The 22919-nt window shown below is 45.4% G+C and overlaps 1 protein-coding gene, 1 long non-coding RNA gene and 2 pseudogenes across 3 annotated transcripts in view; 1 reads left to right on the top strand and 3 right to left on the bottom strand.

The window, feature by feature from the left end:
* Nucleotides 1-17331, bottom strand: part of LOC114084545 (zinc finger protein 433-like) — a 60397-nt gene extending 43066 nt beyond the window's left edge. Inside the window, exon 1 of one of the 2 annotated variants that reach the window (XM_071606530.1) lies at nt 17268-17331. In XM_071606530.1, the coding sequence (XP_071462631.1) occupies nt 17268-17270 (3 nt within the window). In that variant the 5' untranslated portion in view covers nt 17271-17331. The remainder of the gene's footprint in view (nt 1-17267) is intronic. The other variant, XM_071606533.1, reaches the window with a different exon arrangement.
* On the bottom strand, nt 1009-4482 carry LOC114083526 (olfactory receptor 2W3-like; annotated as a pseudogene).
* Nucleotides 2851-17394, bottom strand: LOC139703289 (zinc finger protein 709-like; annotated as a pseudogene).
* A 259-nt stretch (nt 17395-17653) lies between these two features.
* On the top strand, nt 17654-20171 carry LOC139703316 (uncharacterized). Its single transcript, XR_011705717.1, has 3 exons — nt 17654-17807; nt 19197-19324; nt 19735-20171. It is a non-coding gene; the product is annotated as an uncharacterized lncRNA (long non-coding RNA).
* Nucleotides 20172-22919: the final 2748 nt, after the last annotated feature.

The following is a 22919-nucleotide window of genomic DNA, read 5'->3' as shown; positions in this document are numbered from 1 at the left end:
CACTTTTCCTTTCAAGCCTTGTTCACTCTGTCCATAAACTGTGGCAAGTCCTCAGTGGATTTTGCCTTAGGTCCTGTGTATCCACTGTACCTCCCCCAGCTGGTTCCTTCTAGCACATTCTTAAAGCAGAGAGTGAACCAGATTGACATAACCTGGTGGGCCTGTGGCTTGCACCATGAGAAGAGTAGATCCCCTCTCCCCACAAGCACTCAGCTGGGGGGTCAACATTTGTGGTGGGGTGAGGTTCCCCTGCTATTCACATTTGTCATAGAAGAAGGCCTTCCACTTCAAAAATGTTGTGGGCTCAGGAGCCACTCTGGCTGGTCTCTCCAGTCTGCAGGGCATTAAGTTCAAGAGTGAATGATTTGAGCACTTGATCTGCAGATGGCCCCCGGGGCTCATCCCCTGTACTGCCTTCTTTCCCTCCTTCAGGGCAACCTATGACTGTGGGTACCAACCGGCAGGGCGCTGTGGCGGCGCTGTGTTGGTGGCAGGCTGAGTTCCTCTCCATCAACTTTCATCTCTTCTCTTCCACAGACCTTCCAAAGGCTCTCTGGCCACTTGGAGTGGGTTTCTGGAGACCATGGCTCGCGCCTGTCTGGTGGCCTGGTCATTTCCAAGCCATCAGGGCCCCATGCTGAGCAGTGCTAATTGCATTCTTAACTATACATTGCTACAACTTTTATGGTTACGAGGAATCCTCCTTATGTTTCAGAATCTGCTCTGGCAAAAGGGTCACAAAAGTCAGGCCCTTCATACTCTCTTGGGTTCCTCTCACCCATACTAATTCCGACCTGCATTTCCATGCAGACAACAGGTGGTTTGCTGGGGAATGGGACAGACCCTGTCCACTTCCTCCAGGCAGGGCTGCAGAGACATTGCTTTTTTGGCAAATGAAGCATGTGGGGTCTGCCCACTGGGCCACATTTATAGTTACTCTCTTACCTTGTGCTCCCACCATTCATTTATCTGTCTGCTAACAAAGGGCAGAAAAAGACAACATGCTTCCTTGCACGCCTATGGGAGGGAAATACCCAGCCATGCTGAACTCAGCTTTGACGCCACCAAGGAAGACACAGTGGTTCACACCAAGAGCCCTGAGAGAGCTGGGAGGTTCCAGCTAAGACGCTGAGAGCACCACTGTGAACTCAGCAAACTACAGAAGCAGGACCCGGGGGCTGCTGCCAGTGTGGCCCTGGTACCAGCCTGCAGGGTCAGGTCTGCACATCCGGGTGTGGGGGACAGGCCCTGTGCTGTTATAAAACCCACAGCGCTGCCCTTAGTCAGGCACCCAGAAGACCAACCCTGCAAGGGTGCTGAGAGCTGCAGGCGGACACCTCATCTGCCCCACGGCTCAGAGGACAGCAGTGGCCCTTATGGAGCTGACCCTGAGGCTGTGTGCCGGTCACTCCCTGGGCCCTCACTCCTTGTCCCCTTTTCTGTTCCCCAGCATCAGCCTTCTCACCTCCCTGTTTCTGAGGGTGCAGATGAGGGGTTCAGGAGGGGGTGATGGGGTTGTAGAAGAGCATGAGGACCTTGCCCTGGTCCCGGGAGGAGCAGCTCCTGACTGCATGTACTTGAAGATGATGTTCCCATAGGACAGGGAGCCCAGGGTGAGGTGGGCCGCAGGTGTTGAAGACTGTGTCTTCCTGAGGACGACTGCATTCTGAGCACAGCACTGATGATGTGGCCACAGGAGACCAGGAGGAAGACCACGGGAAACAGCATGATGCCCACATCCAGGACAAGGACAGTGCCCTCAATAGCCACCATGCTGACACAGGCCACACGGATCAGGATAGGTATCTCACACAGGAAGTGATCCTTCTTCTTGTGCGCACAGCAGTGTAACCATAGGGTCACTGACACATGACCAAGGAATTGACTGCACCACAGCCTGGAAATCATGATCACTGTGTAGGGCAGGGGCTTCCAGATAGCCACTAACCTGTCATAGGCCGTGACAGCCAGCAGCAGTCCCTCCACTCCACCCAGGCCCAGGAACAGGAAGAGCTGGACTGTGCCCCTGCAGAGCTGATGATCTTGTCGTGGACACGTAGTTTGTGCCGCAGCTGGGGATGGAGCTGGGGGTGAAGCTGAGGTCCTGGAAGGACGAAGGGGGTAAGGAGTACACGGGCGTGTGGAGGTGGGGTCCAGCTGCGACACCAGGATGATGGAGTGTGGCCCAGCAGGGTCAGCAGGTGGGCTACCAGGAGGACCACAGGGAGGACCCTCTTCACATTGGGGAAATTAGAGAATCCTACGAGGATAAAGAGGCCCTGGGTGCTGCCATTGGTCCCATCGATCTCTATGGCACCTGAGGAGAGGTGTCAACAGCAGAAACGGCAAGGGCTGCTGGAGTGTGGGCTCCTAGCCAGGCTTCAAGCAGCACCGTGAGGACTTGTTTACTGATTCACATAACCTCTATCTGTGCTGTGCAGGCTCTGCTGGGATTATTATTATTCCCAAGTTATAGAAAGGAAACAGTGAATGTCCCACGTGGAGGGGCAGACCTGGTCTGCACCCAGGAAATGTGGCTGCCATCTTCACCCTTATCCACCCCCGATTCAGTGTTACTGCAGAACAGGAGGACACACACCTGCTGAGCTCCATCCTTTGCTTCTTCCAGCTACACAAGTTCCTGAGCTCCTGTCAAAACCTCAGAGGCACAAAGAACACCCCAAACAACCACCTGATAGGATTTAGGAAACACCATGTGCAGCTGATCCTTGAACATCATGGGGTTGAAGTACAAGGGCAGCTCATACAGAAATCTGGTTCAGTCTATAAAACAAACATAGAGATTTACAAGCATTTGATAAACTAAAAGACAAAACATGTAACTAAATATTCATTCTTTAAAATAAATATTTATTTTTTTTGTTTTTTAGGTGGACACCATGTCTTTATTTCATAGTTGTGTGGTGCTGACCGTCGAACCTAGTGTCTGCTGCATGCTAGGTGAGCACAGCACCATGGAGCCACAGCCCCACCCTACATATTCAATCTTTATCAAAAGTTTAGAATGTCACGAATGCATAAATCTACGCTGTCATTATGATACTTTATCATTTACTACTATAAAATACACACAAATCTCATGTAAAAAGTGAAAATATATCAACATTTCCAGAAACAGAGACCATACAAGGTGCCACTTGCAAAGGAGAGAAATAAAAAGCAAAGCAAAACTGCAGCAGCAGCATCCCTGCAGGAGAGGAACTCGGGGAGCCTGGCGCTGCGCCATGGCCTCAGCCACCCCTGTGGCGGGAAACGTGTCCTTCTCCTCACTTGAGCAATGGGGACAGGATCCTAAGCCCCTGGCCCCTGTGTGGAGGTTACTGCTCAGGCTTCTGACTCCCAATAGGAAACCCAGGCTCCTGGGAGCCCCAACAGTCCTGACCCCGGGACCCTCTCCTCACAGTGGAGAGGACGTGACCCAGAGACACCCCAGACAAAAGGCACCCTGTGCATCGAACTTCCCCTGGAGGATGCAGGGATGTGCCCAGAGGAGCATCCTGGGTCCTCAATCCTAGGGAGCCCCTCACCCTCTTCACCCAGCATCCAGATTGCTCCCTTGTCAGATGAAATATGCAAAAACCTCCCATGAAATCAAGCTGAAAAGAACACACAAATGAGACAATCTCTGTGACAACACATTCACCATTATTTTTGCCAAAAACGTCACAATTTCCAACTCATGATGTAAACCATGGTCGTGGAGCTGTGCTCCATTAGGTCATGGCTCAGACTCTGAGGGGGACAACTTCAAATAACACCCACTTAAAGCCTGTGACGTGCCCACCCCAGAGATTGGATGGGCGGGAGGGGGGGGGGAAGAAGCAATTTTTGCTTCTGTAGACCATGGGACAGTGGGACCCGGTGAGCACTGCTGGACCCGGACACTGACTGCCTCACGTTCGTCCCACAGCTTTACCCAAGAGAAGCGATTGCATTTGTGCTGACTGCGCAGGAGACAGCCCCCTGGGGTGCTCTGACCACCACACGCTGGGCAGCTGGCCCCGGAGTCCAACCTGAGCTGTGAATTCTGCTGTCGGGAGTCACTTTAAGTCCTGTGTAGGGGAGTATGGAACAGCTGCTGTGCCCCACAACACATTGGGCCTCACCCCCATTCAGATAGTGAGGTGTGGCTCCAGGAGTAGGAGTCCGCCAGTGGGGTTACACCCTCCTGTGCCTTTGGAATCCTACTCTGTGCCCTTTTGGGATAGAATGTTCCATGGAACCTCCCCTTCTGTGTCCCCTTCCCTTGCTCTGCCCTTGATCCCCACACAGCACATGAGATGGGCGTGGCCTTCCAGGATGTCAACCTACTGGCAGCAGACATCAGGAAGACTCCACCCCCTGAATCTTGACCCTATCCTCATTTGAGTGGCTTCTCCCCAATAAAATGGGGCTCCAGGCCTGCTCTCTCTCATTCTTACCGGCCTTGCCTCCTTTGGGGGAGCTGGGTGAGGGAGCCATCACAGAACCAAAGAAAAAGACATTTCTCTGTCTCTGTGTGACAATGTCATGCAGCCCAGTTCACCTGGAGTGACCCTGACTGGTTTAGTCCTATGTCGGGACAAGTGGTGTCCTGTACTTGAACTTCAGTGTCAATTTTAGAAATTTAGTGAGTTTGGAATTTCTCTCCAGAAGTGTAGTGCACTTAGGATTTCAGAGTGTTGTGGGTTGAATTGTAGAAAGTAAGGGAATTAGACAGAAGAAGAAGTTGTGATGTTAAACTCATAAGATCTGGGAATTTTTCGTCTGTAGAAAGATAAACAAAAACTATTTTTGCAATTCTAGAATCCGTAAGTAAATATAAAGAATTATGAAGGTGATTCATGGGTTATGTTGCTAAGTTCGGTGCTCTCCTAAGGGAAAGTTGCTTTTCTGAAAAGTTTTTGATTTACCATTTTTACATTCAAAGGATTTTTCTCCAGTAACGTTCTACATGTATGAGTGAAACAGTAATAACAGAAAAGTTTACCAATTGTTTACATGCATACTATTTCTCTGCAGTATCTGTTCTTTCACTTGTATGAAGCAGACAGGATGTGGCAAAAGCTTTTCCACATTGTTGTTATTCATAGCGCTTTTCTCTGGTATGTATTCTTCCATGTCTGTGAAGCGTAGAGGATGTAGCAAAGGCTTTGCCACACTGCTTACATGCATAGGGCTTCTCTCCAGTGTGCATTCTTCCATGAATCTGAAGGTAACTGGATGTAGTAAAGGCTTTGCCACACTGTTGACATTCATAGGGCTTTTCTCCGGTATGTATTCTTCCATGTATATGAAGCTTAGTGGATGTAGCAAAGGCTTTGCCACACTGCTTACATGCATAGGGCTTCACTCCAGTGTGAGTTTTTTCATGTGAGTGAAGGTGAGAGGACTGAGCGAAGGCTTTCCCACACTGCTTACATTCATAGGGCTTCTCTCCAGTATGAGTTCGTTCATGTATCTGAAGGTAGGAGGCAGTAGTAAAGGCTTTTCCACACTGTTGACATTCATAGGGCTTTTGTCCGGTATGTATTCTTCCATGTATATGAAGCTCATGAGATGTAGCAAAGGCTTTGCCACACTGCTTACATTCATAGGGCTTCTCTCCAGTATGCCTTCTCTGATGTACTCTAAGTAAACTGGGATAAGCAAAGTCTTTCCCACATACCTTACAATTTAAACCTTCCTTCCCCATGTGTGTGATCCTGTGCCTTTGAAGACTTGTGTATGAAATACAGGTCTGACCACCTCGTTTACATTCATGGAGTTTCTCTCCACAATGAGTTCCTTCATGTCTTCTAAATAAAGAGGAGAAATCAAAGGCTTTCCCACATATGTCCCATTGAAAAAGTTTATCTCCACTGTGTGTTATCATGTGTCTTGGAACACTGGTGGGATAAGAAGAGGCTTCACCACATTGCTGATATATATAGGGTTGCCACCCAGTATGAGTATCTCCATGCCTTTGAATGTCACTGGAGTGACTGATGACTTTCCCATGTACTGTAGATTCATAAAGTCCATCTCCAGTTTGTAGTAACATTTGTGTGTGAATATTTTTGGGAGAAACCAGAGAATTCTTACATTGTTTAAATTCACATGGCTTCTCTTCACATTCCTCATGCTTGTAGTATTTGTGTCCAGAGTATGATGTGATCTGCCTATGAAGGAATGAAGGTCATATGAAGTCTTTTGCACACATAATGAAGTGACATGGATTTACTCTATTAACATTTTTCTTTGTTCAAGTAAGAATTGGAATCGATTTGAAGGTTCTCCCACACTATCTTGTGCCTTTGAGTTTACCATATGACTTCTTTAAGGAAGAAGAAGTGACCAGCACGTAATCAATGCTTGATTCATTCACCATTTTCTATGTATTGATAGATTTTTACATTACTACCAACATCAGGTAAAGGCTAGGTTTGCTGACTTGTTCAACTTGCCTAAAAATAAGGAGATTGAAAGCAAACAATCCTTTTCAACACAGCTTCTCTATGGCTATTATCCAAATAGTGGTATTCACATATGCAATTTCATAGTACTTTTTGAATGTCAAATACTTTGAAAAGACTGAATATCTGTTACAGCTAAGTATATATTTCTGGTAAAAAACACTATAAGAAGAAATACTTCTCAAATTATGCACACTTCTTTGGTTGGTTTGCTTTAAAAATGATATGACAGTTCTCAGACCCCCTCGTGGACTCCTCTTGTGAGTACACTTACCTTACATTGCTCCCAGAGTTTTCAATATGGTCTTCAGTGATCTTGTCTTCCCATTTCTTTCCTAAAATGAGAACACAACAATCTTTATGAGTATTTAGGAGCTAGAAATGCTTTACCAAATCCTAGGTGCCATTTATGCTGCAATAATTCACCAATTGATTCCCTTTTCACCTTCTGCATAAATGACCAAAATAAACATGAGTTCTCGATTTGATTAATTTTAGAAACGTCATTATTACCTATAGAAGCCAGGTTTCTGAGGACTTCCAGCATCACATCTCTGTAAAGGTTCTTCTGGGAAGGATCCAGCAAAGCCCACTCCTCCTTGGTGAAGTTCACAGCCACATCCTCAAAGGTCACTGAGATCTAAAATATCCCCCCCAAATGTATAGTGGAGGCCAGGAGAGATTGACAGCATGAGAAATCTATACTCAACATGCATGATGTTCATATGATTCCCTGGCCTCTCGATTAATTCCACGATTTGGTCCATCAAATCTTTACTGTACTCAACTTCTTCCAGCCATTCCAACACTAGAAATTGGCTACTCAGAAGGCAAACATCATAGTGATTTATACCTTTTCTTTGGGGAGTTCACAGGAAGTAAGACAGGCTCCCAGATTACTCCTAACTTCTTTATTGATTGCATCTCTATTACATGTCCTAGAAACGTGTTGTGTGGTACAGAGCTAATATAAGCTCTTTTGATAGTACTTATGTTTAGAAAACAAAGGTGATGAGTAGGAAATTGCAGGAATCATGAAACTAAGAGATGCTGCCAATTACAGTGGCTCCCTGGACCTACAAAGTTAATATAGACAACATGGTATTTACTGATGTCTTGTTTCCTCTGAAAGTCTATTGTTCCATACTTAAAGAAATGCCTAGAACCAGCCCCCACGCACACCCTCTGGGCATGGGGTCACTAAAAAGATACCTTCACAGACAACATTGAGACAAACTTCCACACAGGTTGTCATAATGCATTAGCTGGAGATTGAGCTCATCCTGTGTGATTACACTGAGAACAACTAGAAGTTTGCAGGTACTTTACTCCAGAACAAATTTAGTTAACTAGCTTACTATTAAATGGCCAAAACAAACATGAGTTCTCAATTTGATTAATTTAATTTATTTATTAATAAACACAACAATTTGATAATTTCCTGTGGTTACTGTCAAACCAGAATGGGGGAAGTGAAAGATGGCACATGTCTTAGAAATAACTCAATGACCCAAAAATGTCCCCTTGTCCAAACAACAGCCTTACAAAATTTTATAACTCTCAAAACAATCTTCTTAATAAACAGAAGGCACTACATTTCTAAGTCTCATAGCAGCAAGGCATGTTCAATGATTGTCAAACTCTTCTTAACAGCAGCCGGTTCACTACCATAATGTAGTCATGAGACACATACCAATGTTCTGCTCAAGGACATTTTGATCAATGTTGGGCTTTATGTGCAATGGTTGTCTGTTGTGAAAGAGATTCATCGTGCCTGCAGCAATGGTGGTGCCAACAAACCTAAGGGAGAAGATCACCCAGAGTGTGGTCAAGCAACAAGTCTGTAGCCCAGATTCCTGAACTATCCCACACAGTCTGGGTGTGAAACAGGCCACCACTCACATCTGTAAGCATGCTAGGATGTCTGCACCATGATGGAACAGGCAAAAAGAAAACGTCTCTGCCACTGACACAGAACCACACGCAAGGACTGAGAACATGCAGAACCACCCAAAACAATGAAGAATGCACATTTACACTCAGAGACATCAGCCCAACTCTGTCAGGACAATGATGCAGGCAGGAGGGCTTCATGGGCCTTCAACCCTTGGGAAGCACACTGAGGACTCTGGGTCACAGAAACACTGCACAGGACATAACCCACACCCCTACAAGTGCACCACCAGTGAAATCCCATGTATGCCCAAAGATCATGAGAGCAAAAGCAGAAATCAGATCAGGAGCAGGTGAAAAGCCTCCAGGGAAGGGGACATGAAACAAGACTCTCAACAGACACAGGGCAAAGTGGTGACTCAAGAGAAAATGTGACCATTTTGAAGGAAAAAAAAAACGTAAAAGTCCATCACAGGAAATTCATAGAGAATACCCGAGGTGTGCTGTATAGGTATCCAAGTCATTCAACACACATTTCAGAAAAGGAGCTAAAAGCAATTATTGAAACTGTCACTTCAAAAAACCAGAGAAAGAAGAGCAAGGTAAACCTAAATTAACCACAGGAAGGTAACAGAGAAGGTGTGGATGAAACCCCAATCAGGAAATCCACAGTCAGCAAAATCAACTTCTTCATGAACATCAGCATCTCTGATAAACTGACATAAGGCTAAGAATACAGAGGACAAGGACTGGGGATGTGGCTCAGTGGAAGAGTGCTTGTCTATGCCCTGGGAAAAACTGGGTTCAATCCTCACTGACACAGAAAAAGAAAGAATTAAAAGTGTAAATTATACAATAACATTAAAGAAAAAAGCAAAGAGGACTGAAAACCTACTAACAGATTTAAAATTGTCATCGTCCACAATGCATTGGGACTTCAAGATTATCTTAAATGTGCTTGACAAAAATTAGGCAACTTGCAAAAACTGGACCATTTCAGTGAGAGAGACAGTTTTTTTATTTTTACACACAAGGGGAAATACACAAAATAGATGAGCATATGGCTGCTGAAAAAAATAGACTCAATAACTAATTACTACTACAAAAGGTAAGGCAAGGCTCTAACATCACAAACAGGCTTCCATGAGACACATAAAAACTGCCACCAATTTTCTACATTTTTTCCAGAACATAGAAGCTCAGTTAAAATCTTCTAATTCTTTCTGAGGCATAAGTTACCATATTATCCAAATTAAATGGATCAAGAAAAGTATTAAATAGAAAACTATGAATGATGCTCATAATCACAAATGCAAAATTCAATCATGAATGCAAAAAACTCTATGATTAAGTCATCACACTTCAGGTGTCTATAAAAATGATGTGAAAATTATGGGCACAGGAACCCTCACTACAGTGACTACAGCATCCATATCCAGAACTGCCCAAAGCTAGATGCAAGGAAGATGAAGATGCGTCTTTCAATACTGAATGGACAAGCTGCAGTTTGGCCACCTCAAAGAACATCACCCAGAAAACAAGCTCTGCAGCCTGGAAAGATACAGCACCCTTAAAGGCAGACTGGAAAGTGAGAGAAGCCAGTTTGAAATGGCCAAGTGCAGTAAGATTCCAAGTCAAGAACATTCTGGAATGAACATTATAGATGCACTAGCAGAACTGATGGGTGCCAGGGACTCAGGGAGCACAGAGGGAGGAAGGAATGAGAGGAGTGATGAACAGGTGGAACACAAGATTCCCAGAGCAGTGAAACTCTTCTGTACATTTTCTTGTATACTATGTGACACACAAAGTCACATCACACAGAGGAGGAACCTAAGGTAAATTGTGAACTTTGGCTTATGATAACGTTTTGCTTCATCCATTCTCTTTATCAAATGTTCAACCCTGGTTTAGTAACTAACAAACATCATACACCAATGGAATATGTTGAAAACAGTGGAGACTATCGGCTGGATAGAAGGGGTATTCGATACTATGAGTAATGGCACATTTAATTTTCACCTTGATTGGATTAAAAGATACAGTGATTAATAAGCTTTGGGGTGTGTCCATGAGGGTGTGTCTACAAATGATTGGCATGTGGAACAGCGAATCAAACTGGAGAACCTCCTTAAGCTAGGCAGCACCATCCAATAGGATAGTGTCTTGGGAGGCACAAAAGTTGGAAGAAGAAGGAAGCAGCAGCAGAGCAAGCTCCTTTCTTCTCAATGGGTTCTTGATGGCTGCTGCAATGGTCTGAGGATATCAGACTCTGCCTACCTCACTCTCCCAAAGTGGACTCTGCCTGTGATTCTCCAGGGAGTTTCCAGAACCTTTGGTCTGGACTAGGGCAGCACCACTGATCTCTCTTGTTCTGAGGTTTCAGCCTCTTGGACTCTGCAGCTACTACTTCTCAAGCTCTCCACTCTGCAGACGGCCACTCTGGACATCCAGCTTCAGGTCAAGTAGGCCAATCTAATAAGTCCCCCTTTTATAACCACACTTCGTGTTGATGCTGTTCCTCTAGAAATCATTGACTAACAAACTATAAGTCTAAAATTGCTCTGAAAAACAAAATTGATTTAATAAGGAAATGAATGAACTACCATGCCATAAACTTTAACAAATATAAACATAAGAAACAATATTACATAATGAATACCTTTCCTAAATAATAATGCAAAAAATAAAGCAAAGAAGAAAAGTCATAGTTACAAATTTCAAAACTATGGACGAAAGCAACGAAATTGATTTTCACTACTATTTCCATCTGTAAAGAAACTGGATGATAAAACTTTTTTTAATATATATTAATTCTTTAGTTCTAGCTGGGCACAATTTTTTTAATTTAATATTTATGTGGTGCTGAGGATTGAACTCAAGGACTCAAGCATGCTAGGTGAGCGCTTTTTCTCTGAGCCACAATCCAAACCCCTGGATGATAAATCTGTAAAAGGTATTCTAACTGCTGGTGTGGTGGTGTGCACCTGTAATTTCAGCCACTAGGGAGGTCAAGGCATGGAACTGCCAAGTTGGAGGCTCTCTCTACAATTTAGCAAGACACCCAGAAATTTTGTGAAACTTGGTCTTCATCAACAATAAATGGGGGGACTGGGATTGTAGCTGAGTGGCAGAGCACTTGCTAGCATGTATGAGGCACTGGGTATGATCCTTAGCACCACAGATAAATTAACAAAAATAAGGTATTCTGCCCCTCTACAACTATACAAAATAAAAATAAAAATAAATAGGTACATAATAAATAGGAAGGGCTGAGGACGTGCTCAGTGGTCAAGTGCCTCTAGGTTTATAACCCAGTAAAACAACTTCCCACCTCCAAAATGCTGCTCACACATTGAAATTCATTTTTTTGAGGACAACATAAGCATGATCAAGTCCCTGGCTTCAATCCCAGCACTCAATACATCAGCAAATAAGTAAACCCCAGTCTACAATACTAATTTTCTTGGGGTGGAGAGTAGCTCAGTAGTAAGAACTTGAAAGCCTTTGGTTCAATCCTCAACAGTCCATGTACACACACACACACACACACACACACAAGAACAAAAAAAAATCCTGAAAATATATGTAATGAGTGATAAAAAAGATTATAATACAAAAGATACACAATGAGAGGCAACAAAAATCAATGAAAAGACAACACACTTTCTTACAAAGGAGACAGAACTTGCCCATGATCTACACTCTTTGAAAAAACAAAGAGCATTTCAGTAAATTATGTGAAATTCAGGGCATGGATTATTGTGTTTTATGGGGTGAACTTAAAAAACTATATCTAAAATGAAAATAGTACACTGTATCTAAGACCACTGAAAATGTTGTACAGGACAGAGAGAGTAGAGAGAGCGTTTATGTTACTCCCAAGTTTCATAAGCTAAAAGGCCAGCTCCCAAATGGGTAGCCCTAGGAGGAGGTAATTAGGAGGGAACAGGAATCAGGTGACATGGTGGGAGTGCTTGTGAGAGGATCAGCACCCTCACTGAGACATATATATCTCTCCTTTTCAGAAAACAGGTGTCATTTATTATTTCACCGATAAAGTATTCAGTGATTTTTAAATGATCACAGTTGGGTATTTTAGGTATTGCCATATTGTCCTTAAAACTTCCAATGAAGATGGGTGTGATGGTGCACATATGTAACCCCAGTGGTTCAGGGGTCAGAGGCCCAAGTTGATGTAGCAAGACCCTGACTCAAAAGGAAGAATCTAAAAGGGGCCAGGGATGTGGCTCAGTGGCTAAGCACCTCTGGGTTCCATTGCTGATACCAAAAAACACACAGCTAACATGAACCCGCCAAGTCCAGACAACAAGAGTAACAACAAACTGTCATTCCTGTCAAATTCATCAGCTTGTCAATGACTGTAACTAATTTACATAAAATCAAATTCATAAATTTATCCACCATAATTTTTGTAGAAATGGATTCATTTCCTGCAGCAATAATGGTAGACAGAGTTTCTCTGTATCTTAAGTGGCATTGTGGAATCTAGGACATGAATTTCAATTGGAAATCATTGAAAAGACAAGATCAAATCTAACCAATTTTCTATGCATACTCAGGGGTAGCAAAAGATAAATTAGATGTGTTTATTTATTTATTTATTTTTTGTTTGTTTGTTTTTCGGTTCTGTTCTTTTTCTTTGGTTTGGGATCAGAGATTAAACCCAGAGGAACTTTACTGATAAGTCACAACCCCAGACATAAGGCCTGGCTAAGTCGCTAAGGCTGTACTCAAGTTTACAATCCTACTGCCTAAGGCCCTGGAACAGCAAGGATCACAGGTGTGCACCACTGTACTTGGCTGTAATTGTTTTCACAATGGAAATGTAACTAGACTTTTAAAAATCTACTTCTTTCTTGCCTATTTAATAATAGTCCATCCCATTTGGCTCTGAAAAAATAGACCTGGGCCTCAAAATGTGAGCAGATCATTGCAAAGTGATACACAGAAAGCTTTGGAGCTGAGGGAGCACACGTGTCAGCTTCAAGGTGCAGGGAAGGTCCCTGACATCTGGGACATGCTCCCTCCTGGTCTTGCTTCCTGAAAGCCTCTAGGATCACCCTCCCAGGGACCTAGACCATGACTCCACTCTATGAGGCTTTTCAGGTTTGCACAGCTCTGCACTGGGGTGGGTGTTGCTTATGCTCTGGGAGAGGTGTCGCTCCTTCACACTGTGAGACTGAAAGGGCAGGAATCACTGGTGACCCGGACCCTCAACACCAGCATCCACAGGCTGACTGGCCACCTCTCACCAAGGAATGGGAACAGAGCTTGGGAAAAACCAGGTCCCAAGGAAGTAGCTGTCTAGATGAGGCCTGTTCCAGGAGATTCCTCAGCCCAGAGCCCCCAGCAGCTTCTCTGAGAGGCTGCACCCCACACCTCAGGTGTCCTCTAGGAGGAACTGACCCAGGGCCTGAAGTTCTGTTCACCCTGCAGGGACCAGGGCAGCTGTGGGCACCTTGTGGCAGCTCCAGGAGAGGACAGTGGCAGAGGACATGGGACCCTGTGAGGCGTCCAAAGGGAACCTCTGCCCAAGAAATCTGACATGGTGTCTACACCTAAGGAAGATAAAGGGAGAAGCACAAGATTTTTACAGCTGTGAACTCAAGTTCTCTATACAGTTGCATCTACATCAAAGAACCTTCAGAGTATTTGACTTGGCTAACCAGAAACCATGAGTGTGGAAAAGCAGGGTTCTGTATGGAGAGCAAAAATTATCTTGGGCTATCTTAAGCCCTTTAATAGCCAATTATCTTAATTTCTGTATCAGACCACAATTCTCAAATCTATTAAATTTCTCAGAATATATCCCTACCCTTACCAGACATCTAGTCCCAACCATCTACCAAACTAAGAATGTAATAACAACAGTCAGAAGAAATTTCTTTTTTCTTTTTTTCTGTTTTTTTTTTCCCTGTAACCCACCCATCTGATGATCCTACCAATGCACTTGGTTAATGTAGTGATACACAACTTTCTTTTATAAAAGTTCATGTAGGCCAGGCACAGTGGCACACAACTGTAATCCCAGCAGCTTGAGAGGCTAAGGTAGGAAGATCGCTACATTCAAAGCCACCCTCAGCTACTTAGGGAAGCCATAAAGAACGTGGTGATATCAGCCTCATAATACAATATAAAAAGGACTGATTGTGGCTCAGTGATTAAGTGCCTCTGAGTTCAATCCTTGTCTTTCAGGGTGGGACACATACATCATTTTGGGTCACTTGAATCCATGTTCCTGAGTATGCTCATTAATATTTGGATCAAAATGAACTATTTTCCATAGCTGGGATTGCCAGTGCCTTTAATGTCAACACCTTGAGAAACTGAAGCAGGCGGGGGAGGACTTACAGGCCAGGCTGGGCAACATAGCCAGACCCCATCTAAAAATCAAATTTAAAGAGCTGAGGATGAAGAACAGAAGAATGAATCACACACTATTATCCTATGTGCACATATGACTACAGGACTGGTGTGAATCCACATGGAGTACAACCAGAAAAAGGAGCAGTGACACTCTATTGATGTGTGCTGTGTCAAAATGCATTATAATGTCATATATAACTAATAAAAAGAAATTTAAATAAATAAATAATATATGTCAAAGTAGGGAGGGGGGCTGGGTACATAGCCCAAGATTCAATATTCCTAGCTTCTATGTAGAAATGCCTTTTTTTCCTTTTAAAGTACTTATTTTGACCAAACACAGGGAACTGTTAAGTTCCCCTTTCTTTCCCCTCAAGTATAATATTCAGAAATAGAAAACAAATGCTTTCAAAAGTGTTCTTCTTGCCAGGGACAGTGGCATAGGCCTTGTTAGAATGGCCTTAGGCCCGAGCCTAAGCAACTCCATTTTAGAAGACCTGCAGTTTCACCAGGCACATCCACAGATCCCTCCAGTAAGGCCTCAAACAAGTTCCTTCCCCTCACCCTGATAAAGAGAGTGAAGCCTCTGACAGGCTGTCCTTGCCTGATGAGAGCGAAAGGGAGAAAATCAGGGTGAAGACCACCAGACTAGATGTTTCTGACGCCAGGGTAAATGACCCCACTGAGAAATAGGGTGATAGCTGATAAGGATTGAAAGGGGGGTAAAAAGCCCCCAAATTTAGTATAAATGATAGAGCAAATGAACAGGAATTCAGCCAGCTCAAACAAGGATGCACTTGAGCTGGAGAGCCTGCTGAGGACCTGACATCCCATCACTTGGCATCTTTCCTGAGTCTCTGCGTGGTCCTAACTGCTCTCAAACTTTACTGCCTCCTCTGGACCTTGGTGAGAGCTGCAACTCCTTCCTAAGACCCCTCCTCAACTGGTCCTCTGCTCCACACCAGGTAAAGACTGCCTTGGTTACAGACCTGGGCACAGAGGTCTGAGGTCTGAGTGAGTGTGCATCTGCTGGACTCAAAGCCTAAGACATAAGACCTTTAAACTCAGCATACAGAGGGAATGTCTGTCATTAGCTTATCATGATTAAGTGTGTTTTCCAGTGCTTAGAATGAATCTAGAATTGTTTGCTGTGAATTAATTAACCTAGAATTGTTTGCCGTGAATTGATTATGTCTATGGAAATGCCTAGCATTAAGGATTGTTGTTTTCTTGATTAAGAACCTATACAGTTCAACTGTATTGAGTAATTTGAGTGAATAGAGCATTGAAAGGGGCACAAGTGTGTGGACATTCTTTATTTCTCCCCTTGACTGCATAAGTCACAGTTTTGCCCCCTCCACACAGCCCTGTAATCCCAGGAACTTTGGAGGCTGAAGCAGAAGTGAAGCCAGATTTACAGATAGGTAGTTAGGTAAATTGGGTCTAATATTGTGTAAGATAAATAAAACAGAGGCCCTTATAGAGAATGGAGTCCTGGAAACCAGAGCAGCAATTGAAATGTTAATGTCCCCAAGGCAGGAATCCATTCTAAGGAACTGATAATCATAATCCAAAAGCCACCCCAGGCCTTTCCTGCCCTGATTACTCCTCCAGCCCACCAATCTCCCACCTTTTGGACCTTCCCACCTGCATTCTATCACTGCAACATAATGAGAAACAAAGTGTGGGAAAGCGGAAAGAAGACTTTAGCTATAAAAGAGGGAAGACCTCCTCCTTACAGGGATTCCACCTCTTGGGTCCCCTTCTTCCTGCGGGGAGAAGTCTTTTCTGCTGTCCTTTAATAAACCTCCACTTTCCACTCTACACTTGCCTCAGCGTGCTTCTCTGGTGTTATACTTCAGCATTCGGGGAAGCAAGGACTCGTCACTGGTAAACAGCGGTAACAGAAGGATCACAGGTTGGAGACCAGCTTCCACACCAAGTGGGTGCAGATCTCAAAATTCAGTAAAAGTGGAGGCTGGGGATGTGGCTGATAAAGCTCCCCGAGTTTGGGTCCCCAATTAAAAGAAAAGAACTATTCTCTCCAATATTTCGCTAAATGAAAAGTGACAATTTGCGGATGGTGTCCTTTTGGACCAAGTGGGAAGAACGAACGTCTGGCCGAGCTGTGAGCTGGAGGGAAGGTGGGTTTTAGAAGGCAGGAGGCGCCTGCAATTTGGGGGACCTACAGCAGCCTCCGGAGGAGCTCCCCTGGGAGAAGGAGGGTGCATGTGTGGCCCTGCTTCCTCCACGTTGGGAAGAGTGGGTCGGGCCACCAGTAGGGAGCAAAGGGGACACCAGGGCCCTGAGCCGCCCTTGCAAACCCAGGGAACCAGGGGACAGGGTCCAGGGCCACCCTCCAGCGGGGACTCTGCCACGCTCAGCAGCTCACCTCAAAAACCCAAAACCCAGCTCACCCCACGAGGCCAAGGGACAGGGCCACGACTCCGCCGCGCTCCCCAGCTCACCCGGGCACCAGGCCCCAAGGACGGTGGTGACGCGTGCCTTCTGCCCTGGTCGCAAACTCACCATTTTTGTCTTCTGTGGTGACTCGGCGTCCTCTCGAGGAACCTCCAGGCACCCGAGACGGGGGTGGGGGGGACACAGGCAGCGCAGAGTCACCTGAGTCCCTGGAGCAGAGATCTCTCGGCTTGAAGGATGAGGAGGGCAGTCGCTGAGGAAGAAACGCTCGCGAGATTGCGGAAGCCCGCCCTTCCTCTCCCTCTGCGCACTGATTGGGCAGTTCCCCCAGCATCCGGGATGGACGGCCTCAGACCCGCCTCTGCATCGTGATTGACATGCAACAACATCCAATCACTGGCTGAAATTGGGTAGAGTGACAGATGCTTGGCCCCAGCCCTTTTCAGGCAGAGCTTTTCAGCTGTGCTGGGAACTAATCCAGGTGGGAAGCCTTGGCTTAGCCTCTGGTGCAGAGGTGACACCTGGCGCTGAGCTAGGCTTCAGCCATAGAGTGCTTTCTGAGCATGGCGAGGCCCTGGGTTTAACCTCAACACAAAAAACAAAGCACAGCTTCTCAGGGAGGGTGAGGCTGGAGGAGCCCAAGGTCAGGTCAGTGTCTGCAAACAATGAGACCCTCTCTTTTTATTTATTTATTTTAAGTTGTAGATAATACAATCTTTATTTATTTCTTTTTATGTGGTGCTAATGATCGAACCCAGTGTCTCATGTGTGTGAGGCAGGCATTCTACCACTGAGGTACAACCCCAGGCCCGAGAGACCCTCTCTTAAAATAAAATGAAAAGGGTGGGCATGTAGCTCAGTGGTCGAGGTCAAGAACCACTGGGTTTATTATATATATATACCTCAGGCAAATTAGAAAGACACGGTCTCCAAATTTTTGAAACACTCTTTAAAGATATCATATATATGATATCCAGTAATGAAAACAATTTGAAAAATATTTTAGTAATTCTCATTACCTCCTGGCCTCTGATCTTTGAGGAGGCAGCCTGAGCTATAAAAGGAAACATTTGGGGTTCAGGCTGTGGCTCAGTGTTCCATCCCCAGCAGAGAAAGGGGTGGGGTGGGGAGGAGGCAGGCAACCCTCTCAAACAGCAACGTGCAGCGGAAATAAAATGGGCGCCTTGTGCTCAATGTAGATAGTCTACATTCTACAATTATCAATTCTTATGTACAGACCTGACTCTGCTGATCCCACAAGTCTGCTCAGCTGTTTGCCCTAAAATCGAAAAGAAAAGGTGTTGATTCAAAGCAGGAAAGGAACTTTGACCAGTGCAGCTACACCAGGGAGACAAGGAAACCCTGTCCTTACCCTGTGTTTAGGTGCTGACAAGGGCTTTGAGACTTTCTAGAAAGGGAAATCATTGTCATGAATGTATAGGGGAAGTTGTATGTAGGAGTTAGTATTAATTGTAAAAGAATAATATCATATTATTACTGCATTAGGTGACATGCTAATAATATCATAATACGTAGAATTGTATTAGGTTAGGCTTCAGGCATCTGTAGTCTCATAACATGTCTGTGAACTCAAGCTCATTTGCCCCCTTGAAACATGTCATTCTATTGCACAGACTGACCTCATTATTTTCTCTCAATATAAAGTCCCCCTTTGTGAACTCTTTTTATGTGAAGGTTTCAGATGCACCAACATTTTCAAGAAAAGCCACAAACCCATCTGCATCCTGCCTAGGAAGCAATGTACCCCCAGAAGCTGACCCAGTGCTCTCAGCTTCCTGGGTTTCAACTGATAGTTAAACCAGAAAGAAATAATAACCCTGCTCAACTCTGCCAGAAAGCCCGCATATAAAACATAAAAATTTGCCAGTTGGGGCCAATACACCCTGTCATATTAACCTCAATAATGGAAAAAAAGGATTAGGGATGTAGCTCAGTGGTTAAGCACCCCAGGTTGAATCCCTAGTATCAATAGTAATAATAGTAATTAAAGTAATAATTTTGTTGATACATCTGCAGAATTGAAAGCTTGACACCTAAGAACATGGAGCTTCTATGAGGACACGGGCAACAAAGTCAATAGAGTCAAGGGTGTGGCTGGGTCTGAAGAACGTGACCCAGACCAGAGGATGCTGAAGAACTCAGAGGTGACAAGGGGGGCTGGTGACAAGGGACACAGATGGCCCAATGTGCTGGCTTTCTCTTCCACACAGCATGGGTGATGGGAAGGAAGCATGGCTCCTAGGGATGGCCAGCTGCCATCTCTTTCCTTATCCCAAGATCCACTGGGCTGGAGATGGGTTTGGCCATCAGGAAGAGGTGGAGTTAGCTTGGGTGGTGGCCTGAGGTCATCAATGTGTAGTCAGGGTCTGTGGTCTGAAGGCCCCCAGGCTAGGTGTTTTGTTACAGCAGCCCAGGAAGACTAATACAGTGACCACCAGCCCTCTGACCAGTGCAATGACCTGAGTGTGTCTGGAGCTGACACATTGGAACTGAGGGTCCCTTAGCTCTGAGTGGCCCATGTGTGGGTGGGCATAAGCTGTTCTGTCCTCTCCAGAGCAGAGAGAAGGCGGCCTCCAATTAGATCCCGCACAGACACATTCACTACAATGAGACCTGAGAGTGTGACATCCAGAGAGCAGCTACTGCCTGAGGATCTACACCTCAGACAGGAAAAGCCACCCATCAGGATGGACCCCAGCCATGACTGACATCTGTCTGTTCAGCCTGCTCTGTCCTGCTGCCCTCCAGCCACTGGCACAGCCCACCAGCTCCCAGCCCTGCCCGGCTGCTGGTCGACCTGAGTCCCTTCAGCTCTCACCTTCCTCCGTCACTCTTCTCTATTTGGAGAAACACAGCTGATTTTAAAAAGGTTCTTAGAGATCAAAATTCCTCTGTCATCTCACTCCAGGGACAATGGCAGCTTCTAGGAACACAAACAACAGTGAGTGTGGCGCAGGGGAGGGTGTTAGACCAGGACGCAAGAAAAGACCACTGGCTCCAATTAAAATCAAATTAAAGCAAGGTTATTATTTTGACCAGCCGGGCTGCCTCTCCACCCAACACTGACCCCGGGACCTGTCTGCACAGCAAGGCCCCCTCCTCCCCACCATCTACCTTCCCTCCTGTCATTGTCTCCACCATCCTGACACCCACTGGTTCCATTCTGTACTCCAGAGGCTCTGCAGTCTTCAGCAACCTGGGCCTTTTCTGGGTCTCTACTTGAGACACCCCTGCACATGCAAGGGACTGAGTAGCTTTTCTCCCTGTTTCTCTCTTACTGCCAATTTAATCCCCAGCCCACCTAGAGGCCCTTAATGGGGACAGTTTCTTTCCCAACACCTCCTGAGACCTCTCTTTCACGTCTCTGCAGTCACTCTCTGCTCTCTGGGCTGTGCTCCTGTGTAGAAGGCTTCAGCCAGTTTCCTGAATTTAGAATCCTGCTCTTGATGCAGGGGGGCCTGTTTTCAACACTGCGTCATGCGCAGAGTGCCCCCTTCTGCGTTATGACCACTGATTTTACATGCCCTCCTCCGTGGTGTTCAATCTTCAATCCCCACGTAGACGTGTAAGGTCCTTATACTCTGGTGCACTGTTCCAAGTGTCTGTTGGTGCATTTGCTACTGCACATTGCTTCCAGGGAAAATGGGCCTTTTTTACTAGTTAATGTGCCTGTACGGACACTGTCCTTCCTTTACCCAATGATATTTGTAAAATATTTTCTGTAAAATACTTCTCCATAAACTTTTAAATTGTTAATAAATAATAAAGGGCCACTTGTAAGTGACACTGCATCTTTCCCCTTCCAGCTGCTCAGATCTTATATGGCATATTTTCTCCATGGTCTCTGGGAGAAGGCTTTGATATTTTTTACATTATTTTCATGTCTTTTTCTGAGAAAAAAATATTCAATGATAGATATTAATGTGCTGTAGGAAAACCATAGACAAGGACCACTGTGCTGGGCCTCTGGACTCAGTCCTGAGAGGGAGCGCAGCACGTGGGGATGGAGTGGTGCAGGGTCAGTAGAGGAAGGTGGCTAAACCGAGCATCAGCCTCAGAGAGCTCCGCTAAATTGACCTGAAGCCTGCCCAGGATGGTCAGTTACTGCCTGTGGGATGGTGAAGGACAAGGACCCTGATAAGGCATTCACCTGGGAATTTCTACAAACAAATGGATGTAGCAATGGTTCTTTGCTCTAAGTGTATTTCATAAGGATGAGTCATTAGGTGGACTAAACTTTGGCCAAGCAAACATTTATGTCACCTTCAATGGAGCTGTAACATCCGGGCTTCACATCAAAGCTGAGCCCAGGGACAGCTTCACTGGCACACCTATGATCCACCCTACTTACACAGCCTTGTGGGCTTGCAGGGGAATGAAGAAAGCTAAGGAGAAGGGTACACTTCTTGAGCAGCGGTCCCCACCACTGTGTTGCTGATGACGCATCACAACTTCTAGGTCTGGTCTGCATTAGAAAAGTGAGAAGGCAAGTGGGGACACTGCAGCTACCTCCAAGTCACACCTGCAGGTGGTGGGATGAAGCGCTATCTTCCCTACTTCCTCCAGGGGGCACTGTTGCACAGCTGCTGGCCACAATCGTCCTCTCTGTGGGCCAGCGTGTCCATATGAATGCTTCAGAGACTGGAGTGAGGCAAATGTAAGTATGAGGTCACAGCATTGTCTTTCTGTTACTACTATGTGAAATCAAACGCTTTGCCACTTAATGCCCATGAGCAGCCCATAACTAACATTTATCAGTGTGTGCATGTTTTATTTCATCCAAGAATGTGCTCTTTTATCCAATATGCTTGTCCATGCTTACAGAAGTCCTCCCTGAGTAGAGTCAAGTCCAGCCCTGCAATAAAACTGTGGAGGAACAGGAAGCCTTTTCTCACTTTTGCTTTAATTCTCCTCATTTAGTAACTGACAGGGGTTCAAAATGCAGATGAGGTTGTAATATTCTTTCAGCTGGTTCAAGTCAGACCTCTTTACCTGACACAAATTAGCCTTGATTTTATTTTCCTGGTGAGAAGAGCTTAGATGGCCCCAAACATTCATTAGTCCCTAGCTGGGATGCACTGGCTGTATGCACAGGTTTCTGCAGAGAAACACAGGTTTTAGGTTTTGGCATCTAGTAGGCACAGCATATGTGCCCAGCTGGTTAGGGGTGACAAGTTCTGTTCCGTCACATGTTCAACATTAGAGAAGCACACCAAGACAAGCATTTAAGAAAGGTTTATTTTAAAAGGCGGAGATATACTTCTCCCAGTGAATCCAGAAATAGACAGGCAGTTGGTCTACATAGGTAAATCCAGTCAGGTCAGGTCAAGGAGGCCAATTGGAGTGAGTCTGAGAAGTTGGAGAGAGCCCTTCCTCCACCCTCACCAAGATAACCTGCCCCTGCTCCCACCTGTTGCTAAGGTAACCTGTCCCAGGAATTGCCCCTCCCTGCAGGGAGCTGGAAAGTTATTAATTAACATGTCCTGGGCTGCTCCATCCCGCCCTTTCCTGTCCATCTGGTCTTCACATTTTGGCCACCTCATGGACAATCTCCTGGGCCTCATCATGTACACAGGAAGGAGAGATCAGGGGAGAGAGCCCCAGAACAAAGAAAACCTAAGACCAATAAAAAAAGGCAGAACACCCCCTTCTTGGGATACCAAGAAACCAGCTATGGCCCCCTCTCCCTCTTGGGAGAAGTCTAAAGGTTATTTTTATTAACATAAACTCCCCTTCACA

Source organism: Marmota flaviventris, chromosome X (assembly GCF_047511675.1).
Source record: "Marmota flaviventris isolate mMarFla1 chromosome X, mMarFla1.hap1, whole genome shotgun sequence".
In the NCBI taxonomy this organism is placed as follows: domain Eukaryota; kingdom Metazoa; phylum Chordata; class Mammalia; order Rodentia; family Sciuridae; genus Marmota; species Marmota flaviventris.
This window is presented reverse-complemented; position numbering and strand designations above follow the sequence as displayed.